The sequence below is a fragment of the Rhinolophus sinicus genome, linkage group LG07, assembly GCF_036562045.2.
Source record: "Rhinolophus sinicus isolate RSC01 linkage group LG07, ASM3656204v1, whole genome shotgun sequence".
Lineage (NCBI taxonomy): Eukaryota > Metazoa > Chordata > Mammalia > Chiroptera > Rhinolophidae > Rhinolophus > Rhinolophus sinicus.
The window spans coordinates 70,799,946-70,813,710 of record NC_133757.1 but is presented as its reverse complement, the minus strand read 5'-3'; the positions used below and the strand labels follow the sequence as shown (position 1 = coordinate 70,813,710).

General features: G+C 52.3%; 1 protein-coding gene across 4 annotated transcripts; it reads right to left on the bottom strand.

Moving 5' to 3' along the window:
* Nucleotides 1–1,303: 1,303 nt before the first annotated feature.
* TNFAIP8L1 (TNF alpha induced protein 8 like 1) lies at nucleotides 1,304–12,952 on the bottom strand. 4 transcript variants are annotated; one of them, XM_074337622.1, is made up of 3 exons: nucleotides 12,279–12,366; nucleotides 5,610–5,795; nucleotides 1,304–4,231 (listed from the first exon to the last, which is right to left on the bottom strand). In XM_074337622.1, the coding sequence occupies exons 2-3, from the start codon at nucleotides 5,662–5,664 to the stop codon at nucleotides 3,666–3,668; spliced, it is 621 nt and encodes a 206-aa protein (XP_074193723.1). In that variant the 5' UTR covers nucleotides 5,665–5,795; nucleotides 12,279–12,366; the 3' UTR covers nucleotides 1,304–3,665. The 4 variants fall into 4 exon arrangements, with proteins under 4 accessions (XP_074193723.1, XP_074193724.1, XP_019599606.1 ...); XM_074337623.1 differs by lacking the exons at nucleotides 5,610–5,795; nucleotides 12,279–12,366 and adding an exon at nucleotides 12,813–12,952; XM_019744047.2 differs by lacking the exon at nucleotides 5,610–5,795 and having other exon boundaries at nucleotides 12,279–12,400.
* Between the last annotated feature and the right edge of the window lie 813 nt (nucleotides 12,953–13,765).

Here is a 13,765-nt window from a genome sequence, read left to right as displayed (position 1 = left end):
ATAAGAAAGGAACAGAACTATAAAAATCGGAAAACAAAATGGCAATAACGACATACCTATCAATAATCACTTTAAATGTAAATGGATTAAATGCTCCAATCAAAAGACACAGGGTGGTTGAATGGATAAGAAAACAAGACCCACACGTATGCTGCCTATAAGAGACTCACTTTAGATTGAAAGACACACACAAGACTGAAAGTAAAGGGATGGAAAAAGATATTTCATGCAAATGAAAACAAAAGCTGGGGTATTAATACTTACATCAGACAAAATAGACTGTAAAAGAAGGGCTGTAATGAGAGACAAGGGCATTTCATAATCATAAAGCAATCAGTCCAACAAGCGGACATTCGCACACCCAACATAGAAGCACCTATATATATAAAACAAATACTGATGGACGTAACGAGAGAGACTGACAGTAATTGTAGGGGACTTGCACACCCCATTGACTGGACACATCACTGAGACACAAAATCAACAGGAAACAGCGGCCTTCAATGATACATTAGACCAGACATACTTGATATTCTGAGGACATTTCCCGCAAAAGCAGCAGAGTATACATTTTTTTTCAAGTGCAAACGGAACATTTTCCAGGATAGACCACATGTTAGGTCACAAAACAAGCTTTAGTAATTTTAAGATTGAAATCACATTGACCTATTTAAGCATTTTCACCAATCACAGTGGTATAGAACTTAACAACAAAAATATCTGATTAAAAAATGGTTAGAAGACCTGAATAGACATGTCTCCACAGAGGACATACACATGGCCAATAGACATATGAAAAGATGGTCATCGTCACTAATCATCAGAGAAACACAAAACCACAATGAAATCTCACCTCACACCTGTCAGAAGGGCCATCAATAAATCAACAAATAACAAGTGTTGGCGAGGGTGAAGAGAAAAGGGAATCTGTGCACTGTTGGATTGCAAACTGGTGCAGCCACTATGGAAAACAGTATGGAGGTTCCTCAAAAAATTAAAAATAGAGCAGTCATACAATCCAGCAGTTACCCTTCTGGGTATTTAACTGAAGAAATCCAAAACACTAATTGGAAAAGATACATGTGCCCCTTTGTTCACTGAAGCATTATTTACAATAGCCAAGATGTAGAAGCAACCTGTGTCCATTGGTAGACAAATAAAGCAGATGTGGGACATACATACAATGGGATCTTACTCAGCCATAAAAAAAGAATGAAATCTTGCCATTTGCGACAACATGGATGGACCTATAGGGTATTACACTAAGTGAAATAAGTCAGACAGAGAAAGACAACTACCATATGATGTCACACACTCGTATATGTGGAATCTAAAAAAATAAAATGTACATACAAAAGAGAAACTCATAGATACAGAGAACAAACTGGTGGTTGCCAAATTGGGTGAGTGGGGATGTGTGTGAAAAAGGTGAATGAATTAAGCAGTACAAATTGTCAGTTATAAAATAATCACAGGCATGTAAAGTACAGCATAGAGAATATAGTCAGTAATACGGTAATAACTACGTATGGTGCCAGGTGGGTACTAGACTTATCAGGGGGATCACTTCTTAAATCATATACATGCTGAACTACTACACTGCACACCTGAAACTAACATAATAGTGAATGTCAGCTGTAATTGACAAAAAATGTAAGGCAAAAACCTGGGAGAGCAGAAAACTCAGATGGCACCAAGCAATTAAGTTGCCAGTTCCACATCATGCCAATGGAAGACGTGTGCTTTTATTTAAATCGTTCTGCAGTGCTCTTTGGTTTTTCAAAATTAAATCTCAAGTTGATGAGGAGTCGAGAGGCTGGACAGCCCAGCAGAAAAGTACAAAGCCTTATGCACATTGATAAATTCAGTCAGCAGAGACTAGGGCAAAGGATTTCATCTGGGGCTTCTTTGGGCACTCAAAATGCACATTTGCTCTTGAATTTGAAGATCCGTCTCTTGACTAGAGGAGATAAGAGGGGAAGTTGGTTGTAGAACGGTGGAGTAGGAGGTAGGGCTCTCGGTTGAAAGACTTTGGCTTCAGGGAAGCAGAAACCAAACCACAGAAAGAGGTCATACCTGGGGTCATAATCTTGACAGCCGGTCCAACAGGCCAGAGAGAGGCAAAAAGGAGTCGTGGGGACTGTGGCAAAGCAGAGAGGAGCCACCTCTATGCAGCTTAACCAGTGAGCAGTGCAGGCTTAGGTGAGTTTTTGAGAGAAACGCCCAAATTCAGATTGATATGCACAATTTCCCCAGTTTTAAGTGTTAGCTACTGATTCCAGATGTCTCAAACACTGGTGGGGCCATGCAAACCCACCTTCTCACCTAATAAGGCCTGCAGGCCTCCTGTCTGCAACCTTTACCCTGAACATACCTGACCCAGTTCTGCAAAACAGTCACGGGACACTGTTCCCCTCCCCCAAGGGCGCCCAGAATAACATTTTTGACCCTGACATAGTCAGACCTGCAGCCGTGTTTTGCAACCCATGCCCCCTTCTGACAAAAATCACAAATACACGTGTCCATCGACGTCCCGAGGTGAGAATCGCTGTATCTTCCAGGTGTCCCCAAAGCCAAGATTTGTTGAGCTTTGCTTTCTGATAAAAATGTTTGTTGGTGTGTTTGTTTTCCACACATGAAATGGTCATTTAAAAATGTGCCTGCATCTCAGATGGCTTTACCCTCGCCCCCTGCTTGGGGAGGCGCTCCCTCCCCTTCCACGTGAGTGTGAAAGCTATAATTCCAACCAAATCGAAGCGTCCTCGCCCCCACGCCTGCACCCAGCACAGCCCTCTCTGGCTTCCCTGAGCTCGTTCACCAGGTGGCCGGAACAAAACGTCCAGACTGGGCGGGCAGCTGAAGCAACCAACAGAGACTTGTTTGCTCGTGGTTATGGAAGCCTGAATCCCCAGATCAAGTTGTCGGCCAGGCAGGTTCCTTGCGAGTGCCGTTCTCTAAGACTCTCCCAGCTTCTGGGGGCTGCTGGCAATTTTTGGCATCCCTCGGCTTGTAGACACATCCCTCCAATTTCTGCCTCCATCTTCATGTGGCCTTCTCTGTGTTCCAATTTCCCCCTTTTGTAAGGACCCCCGTCACACTGGACTAGGAGCCCACCATGCTCCACTGTGATCTCATCTTAATTACATCAGCAACAACCCTAGTTCCACATTTGGGTCATACTCGTATGTCCTGGGGGTTAAGACTTCAACAAAGGAATCGGGCGGCGGGGACACAGCTCACCCTATAACATTCCCTTCCAGTTCAGCATGACCCCTGTCTGAAGGAATGAAAAACCCAGGTGGCATCACTAAGTGGGCAATGCCAGTTTTCAGATGATGTCAGGTTATTTGAGGGGTGTAAACCAGCCCCCCCTAAGGGTTATGGAGATTCAGGACAGGTGGACCGGGCAGGGAGCAGCCTCGAGGAGGGTGGGGAGGCTGCTGGGCTGGCCGGCTATGCTGGTCTCTACGCTGAAGTCCTCTCCTAGTGGGACTGGGCGGGAGAGGCGACATGGGTCCATCAAACTGCTGCTTTAAACGGTTTCGCATCCTCTGAGAGGGGACAGGTCATCTGTCTGTGGAGTTGGGCCAGACTGGGAAAAAAGAGGTCATAAAAACCCCAAATCCCACAAGTCACCAGCCCCCAGCAGCAGGACCACAGAAGGGTCATATGCTGTCCTCGTCCAGCATCCTGGTGAGCCCGTCGCAGATCCGGCGCAGGTGCGAGCGGTACGGCTCCGCGGGGCTGTAGAGCGCGGCCAGGAAGTCGCAGTCGGCAAAGTGGCCAAACACGTGGTTGATGCGACCGTGGGACTTGGCGGTCAGGTGCGCGCCCACAGCCTGGTGCAGCAGGTCCCGGCACTCGAGCAGGGCAGCGGCCAGCACGCGCCGGTCAAAGGTGAAGTCCACCTGGTAGAAGCTGACCGCCGTCATGGCCAGGCGGCGCGCCCTCTGGCGGAAGCGCTGCAGGAGCGCCAGCTCCTCGCCGCCCAGCTGGCCGCCACGGAGCAGAATGCCCAGCTTCACCGCCACCTTGATCAGGTTCTTGACCACTTTCTGAGCCTCCTTGCGGCTGCGGGTGAACTCCTTAGTGGCGCGGTACAGCTCGTCCAGCACCTCACTGCTCGTGTCGTCCACAAACACAGCCACTGTCGCCTTGGACGCCACCTTGCTCAGGAGCTTCTTCTGGGCCTGCAGGGCCAGGCTCTTGGTGCTGAACGTGTCCATCAGCCCTGCGGGGGTAAAGACACCCAACATCAGCCCCCATAGCCCCAGGGCCTCAAGTGGCTGCCTGGGGACCACTTTTGTTTGTTCCTGTTTTCCCATGCTCCTCCCTGGTGAACTTCTATACATCCCCCAAAGCCTTGGCCCCCACGCCCCTACCTCTTCCCTGGTAGACTCCTATATGGCACCCAAGGCCCTGCCTCTTCCCTCACAGCCTGGACACCACCTCCTCCAGTAAGCTATCCCTGAACAGCTAAACTGACAATTTGGGCCACACAACACCCCAGGAGTCCATCTCTGCTCTACTCCCCCTGGCTTTGATTCCCCACTGGCCTGCCTCACCCCAGGCCCTGGTGGAGGCAATGGGCATGACTCCTTACTGCTACGTCCTTGGAGACTCCAGAAACATCTGCCAAATGAACGAGGACCTGCCCCGAGTCCTCACCCACTGCCCCAGGCAGTGGTCAGAATCCACCCCATCCCAGCCCCAAGCCACCCAGACCAGGAATGCCACATGGGCGCCCACTCACACCCAGGGACCCCCACAAAGCCTGTCTTTGTGCGAGCTCGGACCCTGGGAGAAGTCTCAACACTCGGCTACCCTCTCGCCTGCACTTGGAGGTCAGGGCAGACATGGGGATTACTGACCCAGGCTTCCTTGCCCCCCCCACCAGCCACCAGACCTCAGGGCCACACAGACCAAGGCCAGAGCAGAGGTGTCACTGACTCAGGGCGGCGCAGCAGGCCGTGAGCTGGCAGCATGTGCTTGTCTTGATATTTCCACCTGGTAGTGGGGGTGGTGGTGGTGGCCCATTTTGCAAAAGAAAACACAAAGGCTCAGAGAGGCTGAACCACTTCCCTAAGGCCACATAGCAACACAGTGACTGCCTTCCCCCAATACCTCTGCACATCTCACCCCCTCTACCTTTCCCAAGTGACGCCTGTAAGCCGCCCTGAGTCTTGGAGGGCTGGGAGCTGTCCCCCATGACAGGACCAGCACCAACATTCAGGGCCTGCTCCCAGCTCTGATCATTCAATCAAGCAACATAACTGCCCTGTGCCTCAGTTTCCCCATGTGTAAAATGAGGACGATCAGAACTAACTTGGTCCTGGGGCAGAAGCTCGTGGCCAACCCCAAAATCCCCTGGGCAAGGGGCTGGACGCCACCGCCTGGGACCCCACCATTCAAGCTCTAAGACATTCAGCAACCTGGAGGTGCAGACCCTCTCTGTGAGCAGCCACCGCATCACAAGCACCTATGCCTCCTGGGTGCCCTCCCACCAGTTTCTCTAGAACATTCTATTCCATTCCCTCTAACTGAAGCCCTTCTCCCAACTCATCCTGTAAACTGTGTATCCTTCAAGTCTTGGTATCACTGTCACTTACTCCTGGAATCCTTCCCAGATGTCCCAGGCTGGGCCGGGTGCCCCTTGGCTCCCATGCGTCCTGGGTGTCCTCCATCGTGGCCCTGAGCACCTTGGTTTCCATGTCCAACTCCCTCGACCAGTGGCACGTGTCAGGGCTGCGCCTCCCTTGTTCACACCACGTCTCCGATGGCCAGTCCAGGGCCTGCTACTCAACGGTCCCCCAGAGGTGTTTGTTGAATGCATGAGGGAAAGGATGTCTACAAACATGGGAAACAAGAGGGGACTCCCAAGACCCTGGGTGCAGTCTCCTCAGTTTACAGATGGACAAACTGAGGCCCAGGTTCTTCTGCCTACCTCAGTCGCTATGTGAGCCCCCTCTGGGCCTTCACTTTCCCATCTGCAAGTCCTGACATTGGGTGTGTTGGTTCTGGAGGGGAGCTGGGCCTGTGTATAGGCTTTGGGAAGGGCCTGGGCCCCTAGCAGCACCCCCCCCTCCCCGAACCCAGTAGGAAAAGGGGCGGGGGTGGAGGCAGCTACAACCTCCCTTCCCAGCCTCCACACTCCTAGCCCCTCTGGCCAGCCCCCAGACCTGTCACACCTGAGCCAGCACAGCTGCATGTCCTTTCCTCCTCCCTGACCCATTGTTCTGCCAGAAACATCCCCATTCAAGTAGCCAGAGAAATGACTGCTCTCCCGGGGGATCAGGCCGTGGCCCAAAATAAACTCCAGCCTTCCTTCCTGCTTGCTGCGCTCACCCAGGTCCGAGGGCGGGCAAGCCAGGAGATGGCCACATCAGCCCTTCTGAGGCAGGAACTGCCCCGGGGCTCGGGGCCAGACACCCAGTGTCCCTGGCCCCTGCCCACCAAATGCCAGAACACCCCACTGTTGTTACAAGCCAGAAAAGCCTGCTAAAGCTTCAGGGGCTCTGCCAGAACATTCACTCAGTTGCTCAATGAGCATTTATGGAGCACCAACTTTGTACCTGGTGCTGGGAATATAGCAATGACCAGGAGAGATCCGTCCCTGCCTTACTGAGGACCCCTACCCAAGCCACCTCCTTATTACAAAGGAACTGGGGTGTTCCCGTACTACCCTGAAATGGAATCCATAGGCACTCTCATCTACCTCTACCTGCCAGCTTAAAAGTAAAATTAATAGATGGTGATAAAGGCCACCATCTGAGGAGGTGGAAGAGTTGGGTCTGGAATGTTCCATGTTCTGTTCAGTCTGGATCCATACGAATGTAAAATATCATCAAGCTAGATAGTTGTAAATCTCTGTGAACATACAAAAACCCAGCAAAGTGTATACTTTAAAAGGTGAATTTTATGGTATGTGAATTATATCTAAATAAAGGAACATCTAACATTTCTCCAAAGAAGATATGCAAATGGCCAATAAGCAACTGAAAAGGTGGTCAACATCATTGGCCACTAGCGAAACGCAAGTCAAAATCATAACGATAATACCACCACCACCCCCTCACTAGGATGGCTCTCATCAGACAGACAGACAAGTGCTGGTGAGGAAGTGGAGAAACTGGAACCCTCACACACGGCTGATGGGAATGGAAAACGGGGCAGCACTGTGAAAACAGGGTTTTTTTGGCAGTTCTTCAAACAAACATAATTATTGGCAATTCTGCTCCTAAGCATCTACCCCAAAGAAATGAAAATGTACGTCCACAGAAAAACGTGTACGCACATGTTCACAGCAACACGATTCATGTGGCCAAAAGTGGAAACAACTCCAATGGCCATCAACAAATGGATAAACAAAATGTGGTTCTTCCACATGCTGGAATATTACTCGGCCATGAAAAGGAGGGAGGCGCTGACACTCGCCACAACGTGGATGGACCTTGAACACACAGTGCTCATGAGAGAAGCCGGACACACAAGGTCACACAGTGTGTGATTCTATTTATGTGAAGTGTCCAGAACAGGTAAATCCACAGAGACAGGAAGTAGATTAGTGGTTGCTAGGGGTTGGGGGAGGGGGCTGGGGAGTGACTGCTGATGGGGACAGAGCTTCTTTTTGGAGTGGTGGAATGTTCTAGAATTTGAACACTTTAAAACGGTGAATTTATATCTCATCAAATGGAACACTTACTATACATATTAAGTGTATATACTTTATATCTCTGTGGCCCTTACTATATATATTTCTTATACTTCATTTTTATGTTAAATGAATTTAAAAAGTTTTTAAACAGGATTTTCCCAAAACTATAATACAAACAGAAAGTAAAAGGATTCCATAGTTGAGATTTGTAAATCACATCCACATTGCCAGGCACTCGTAGGTTCTCAACATGTTTGATTACCAAGGATTTCCCTCCTGAAAAGCTCAGACTCACTGCACTTGGGGATGGAACAAATCTATGAGGGGTTCGCCCCATATGGGGCATCACAGTGAACATATAGCTATAAATTCCTATCAAAAGAGGGGTTCATCTCCACTCGATTCAGGAATATTCACTGAATATTAAAACTGCAAACCCCACTCGTCGGCTTATGTTTCTGGCAGGATGTTAAGAAGTTGTGGGGCTGCCCTGAGCATGGCTGGATGCCTCGTGTCCCTGGATCCTGCCCCCAAATGACAGAATATCCTGCTATTCTCACAAGCAAAAAAAAGCCCTCCAAATTTCCAAAACGGACCCCTAAGAGATGTTGTCACCCACGCTGGAAGGAGGAGGTGTCAGAAACCGGTGAAATCGAAATAAACAGGATAATTTCAGGGAGAGATAGGAGTGGGGAGTGACAGCCAGGAAAAGGCAGGTGACCTGGGCTGGGGTGGTCAGGAAGGCCTCTCTGAGGTGGAGCCCCTAAAGCTGGAACTGAAAGGACAAGGTCTGGGGAAGATTGAGCCAGGCCGACTGAAGTCTGTGCAAAGGCCCTGGGGCAGGATTGTGCCTGGCATGTTGGAGGAGCAGCAGGAGGCCCGCAGTCCTGTCCACAGCCCCTGCAAAGTGACTCCAGACAAGCCCCACACCCCTAGGGGCAGCTTTCCCATCTGTGAATGGGTGTCCAGACGCCAAGTGGCTGTCTACTCCTGCTCCCACTTTCACCCTCTGTCAACCCTATTTCATCCTTTGGACTCCAATCTCTGTCCCCGTCCCCATTCTGGACACTCCAGCTCTATTAGCTGGAGGTCACTCTCCATTCCCCTACCCCTACCCCCTGGCAACCACAAATCCACTCTGTCTCTGTGGATGTGCCTGTTCTGGACATTTCACGTAGATGGAATCACACACTACATGACCTTTTATGTCTGGCTTTTCTCACTAAGCATCATGTTTTCAAGATTCATCCACATTATAGTGAGTGTCAGTGTTTCACTCCTTTTTTTGGCTGAATAATAGTCCATACCTTTGTTTTAAATATAATGTATTTAACAGTAAATTCATAGTCTGCCATTTTGAATAATGACAAAATTATTCAATGGCAAAATTCCTGAAAATACAACAAGTGGCTCTTGTGAGCTGGCTCCAGCATGCCACTGGTCCACGGGCAGCCCGCCCCCACATGAATTCTTCATGTCTCACACAAAGCGTGTCAATAATTGATGGATCCGCTCAGCAGAGCCAAGCCAGCCACCCGGTCTCTCCTCTCTTGGCCCTGGCTGCAACGGCCCAGGGTGGCTTCAGAGAGCAAATGCCCATCGTGGCAAATGACCCCCCAGTTCCTATTCCCACGCAACCCCAACATCAGGGCACCACTGCATCGAGCCCTTTATTAACCACCACTCAGATGGCTCAGTCAGTGCCCATTTTAGATATGGCCAAAGGGAGAGGGGAATCTACTTGCCAAAGGAGGGGGAGACACCAGCGGTTCTCAAAGTGGGTTTCCCAGAGCCCTTGGGGGCCACCCCAAGGACGGGCAGGGTCTGACCACCTGCAGGCTGCAGTGGAAGGCAGGACACTTTTAACTGTGGTGAGATTTCCACCGAAGAGAGTTTGGGGGCCAAACATGAACGTTGGGAGAAAACTGCCCAACCCCATGGAGGGCAGGACAGGATAGATTGGGACACAGGCTGAGCAAAAGATGTTTAACAGCAAGTGGAGGCTTCAGGGTCACAGGGCAGGAATAGGGGTGCACCCCTAAATGAGTCCTGGCTGCACCCACTTCTCACCTCTCCACTGCCTCCGCCCTAGTCCCCTGGTCCCTCATGTCTGTCCTCTCCGCAGCAGCCACGAGAGGGCGCCTCTGAGCATCTGAGTCAGGTCCCACCCCTCCTTTGCCCACAGCCCTCCAGTGTCTCCACCTCCCTCTGGGTTAAAGCCCAAATCCTGCACGACCTGCCCTGTCCCCGTCCCCTGCCTGCCCTCAATTCCTCCCTGTCGCACTTGCTCACTCTGCTTCACCCGCGCGCTCCCCGCCTTGCGCGCCCTTTGCATGAATGCCCGTCCCCCCAGGTATCCACATGGCTGTTTCTTTGCTCTCGTTCAGGCCTCAGCTCAGAAGTCTGCTCAGGAGGCCCTCCCAGAACACCCCATCCATCTGACTCTCCATCATCTTCATGCAGTTGCAATTAAGTATAATGATTTTTCTGGATGAATGGCTCTCTCCCAACCCCCAATCTTGGCTCACAGTAGGTACTCAGAACTTGTTTGTTGAATGAATAAACGATCTCTCAGTACCAGAGGGGCAGAGAGATCTCCCTCAAGGACGCCACTGTTTAGTCAGGGAAACAGGCCCAGAGAGAGACAGAGATATCCCAAGGTAACATAGTAGCTAGCACAGCAGCACGAGACCCTCTGGGGGTGGGGCTCCCCCAAGTGGACATTCCCCAACCTCTACCACCCCACTGGACAGAAGGGGAAACTGAAGCCTGGAAGACAGGACTTCAGAAGATCTCAAGAACTCAGCCAGAGGTGCCTCTGTGGAAGCTCAGGAGGGTGGGATTCCAGAGGAAGTTGTCTTGTGGAGGGGTGTAGAGGATCCCAAGGGAGGTGTGCATACTGTGCACCTGGGCCAAGTCCTGTCAGCTCTAGGCCCCCACCTCTCCGTCCTTAACACCTGGGGCTGCACCCAGACAAGCATGACTCATTATTCAGCATCTGACTTTGGGAGAAGGCTGTTTCCATGACAACAGCTGGAGTTTTGTCCTAGGCATCTTCTCGTGACCCCATTTGACAGACAAGGACACTGAAGACTCCTGAACCCAAGTCCTCAGAATGCCAAGCAACCAAAAGGCCCCTCACCTGCCCAGGCCTCAGTTGAGAAAACGGAGGCTCAGGGAACACCTGACACACTCAAGGCCACACAGCAGTAGGGGACACCACAGGCTTCAAATCTGTAGCTACCTGACTAATCTCTTAGCTTAGGGACCTACTGCCCTGTCCCCCCACCCGACCCCACCCCACCCCCATCAGAGCAGGGTAGAGTCCCACACCTGCCCCCCAGGGATCTGGGGACTCACCCACCACTGGTGTCCCAGGCCACCAGAACTGCTAAGTGATAGAAGCACAGCCCAGGTGTTTGTGTGGCTGAGGCACAGCTCTTTGTTCCGGTTTCCATAGGTACAGCGTCCCTGGGCTGGTCCCTCCTCCGCCCCTCCCAGCCACCCAGCCCTTGCTTGGCATTCCCTTGGCCCGGCCCATCTAGGCAAGTTGTTATGTTTTAAAGTTGGCGCCGTGGGCCTGGCATGGCAAAGGAGGAAACAGCCTGTGCAAAGGCCCTGAGGCAAGACCATGCCTGGTGTGTCAATGTGGAGGCTGCTGCAGCTAGAGCAGAGTGAGTAAGGGGGAGAGTAGGAGGAGTTGAGGGCCAGGAGGAGACAAGCAGGACCCACATACCTGCATTTAACCCTGGAAGCAGCCCTTATCCCCAGGGAGTTATGTCCCACCCCATTATACAGATTGGAAGCTGAGGCTGGGAGAATCCAATCATCTGTTCAAGGTACCATGGTGAGTGGCAGAGCGGGCACCCAGGTTTGTCTAATTCCAAAATCTGAACTCCCAACCACTTGCCCAACTACCCTCATTCAGCCACAGCCCCTCAGGGCCTTCACCTTCCTCAGCTGGGCTCAGACATATTCAAGAGGCCTGTTTACATATGGGGCTGCACCTCCTCCAGGAGGGCCCCCAGAATAGAAGAGGTAGTGATGCTTGCAGATATGGGACAGCTCACCTGCCAATGACCTTAGCGGGTGACAGTCCCAGTTCACAGCTGGAAAAATTGAGGCCAAGGCTTCAGGCCACTGGGAAACTCCCAGATGGCCAGTCTGGGTGGGCTCGACCTTGGCTCTGCCAACAGCCTGGACCAGCAGGAAGCCACACTCATTTCCACCTCCACACCTTTGGCCAGGCTGCCCACCACCTGAAATGCCCTCCTGACTCAAATCTGCCCTAGCACTTGGCGCCCTGCACGATGGAAGGAGCAGAGTCCATCAGAGTCCTCATGGTGGGGTGGGGGCGCTGGTCCCAGAAAACCGCCCCAAGCCGGGTGAGGGTATTTCAGACTCACTGTGCCTCCCCATAACCCATACAGCAAGAGAGTGCCATAGAGACAGAGGGAAAGGGAGAAACAGAGGGCGAGGGCCAGGAAGAGGGAGAAGGAAATTCAGGCAGGAATTCAGACAGGGGTGGGGAGGGAGTGGGGTTTGCAGAGAAATGGGGGGGCAGGAGAGAGAGTCAGTGGGCGGCTAGGTGGCACCCGAGATGCACCAGGCATCGCTCTGTCACCTGCACTCTGAGGCCCGTAGTAGATCCGACCTCCGGGGCTCCGTCCCGCCGCCTCCGAGGGGCCGTTGAGCCAGCCTCCTGACTTGCGCCTAATAACCGCGCGGGGCGGAGAGGGAAACTCAACCCCGCCCCACATCGCCCCGCCCCATCAGGGCCACGCCCCCGCTCTGCCCCCTCCCACGAAGAAAGGACCTAAGAGAAACCGGATGGTGAGGAGGTGGGCCGAAGACATGGTCTCAGCCAATGGTAGGGCGGGCGGTGTACGAAGAAGCCAATGGGAGGAGCTCATTGCCACGGGAGGGGGCGGGGCCTGGGACGGGCAGGCGGCTCGGGGGATTCCTCCGGAATCTCGAAAGGGGCCGGATGCTGGGGGCGCGGCTGCTTTGGTGGCCCCGCTGAGAAAAGGGGAGGAAGGAGACAGAGTCGAAAACAGAGACCCGGGAGAAGCGAGGAAGACTGAGCCTAAAAGAAAAACAGACCAACCTTGCGGTTCTGGACCGGCCCCTTCCTCCCTCTGGGACTCAGTTTACCCACCTGAGCAAAAGGAATTTGCGCAGAGCTTGTTTCTTAAAGTACGCCTGGGAACCCTTTATATCAGAAGCCTCTTAAAAAATGCAGATTCCGTTCCCCCCAGACGCGCTGAATCTGACCCAGAGTTGAAGATCAATCTTTCTTGGCTGCTGCTAAATTCTTGGGATGAGGTTTGAGGCAGTCGTTAAGTGGACAGGCCTGGAGACCCCACCAGGGGAATCCCAGATCCATCCTCAATTTCCGTGGGAATAAGCCTCCTGGCCGCCAACGGGTGGGGCCGCGGGGCCAGCTGGGCACCCCCTCCCCCCAGAGGATGCAGCTGTGAGTCCTGGGAACCGGGCCCAGGAGCGGCTCCCAGCCCCCCTGCCGCTCCGTTTCCTCCCCGCAACCCCAACCTGGGGGTCCCAGTTGCAGCTAGAGCCAGGGAAGGCCCGAGCAGGCTAGACAACAAATGTTTGGTCAATGCCTAGTCCTGTCCTGCGTGTGGGGGACACACAACCCTGGCACAGACCTCATGAGGCAAAAATAAATGAAATGTCTCTTTATCCCATTTTGGAGGGGGAAACTGAGGCCCAGAGAGGAGAAGCGAATTGCCTGGGTATATGCAGGCACAAATGGCAGGGTCAGGATTCAAACGCAGGACTGCTTGGCCCACCTCCTTCCACCCACAGCTGGGTCCTACTCTCTCTAGTCCAGGGTTTCTCATCCTCAGCACTGTTGACCCTTGGGGCTGGTAATTCCTGCTTGTGGGGGTAAGAGGGGCATCCTGTGCACTGCGGGGTTTTGAGCAGCGTCCCTGGCCTCCACCCACTCAATGCCAGAGTAGCCACCCCCACCCCAAGTCAGAACAACCAAAAATGTATCCAGTCATTGCCAAGTATTCCCTGGGGAGCAGAATCACCCCGGTTGAGACCTCCTGTTATAGATCCATTTCTTCCTGCCCCCAGCCCCAAATT

Bases quoted from the DNA above. Each gene is read 5' to 3' on its own strand.
- TNFAIP8L1 (XM_074337622.1), bottom strand. From the start codon at position 5,664: ATGGGAGCCAAGGGGCACCCGGCCCAGCCTGGGACATCTGGGAAGGAT. The intron at 4,232-5,609 runs GTAAGTGACAGT...TTACCCCCGCAG, and splicing joins ATCTGGGAAGGATTCCAGGA to GGCTGATGGACACGTTCAGC.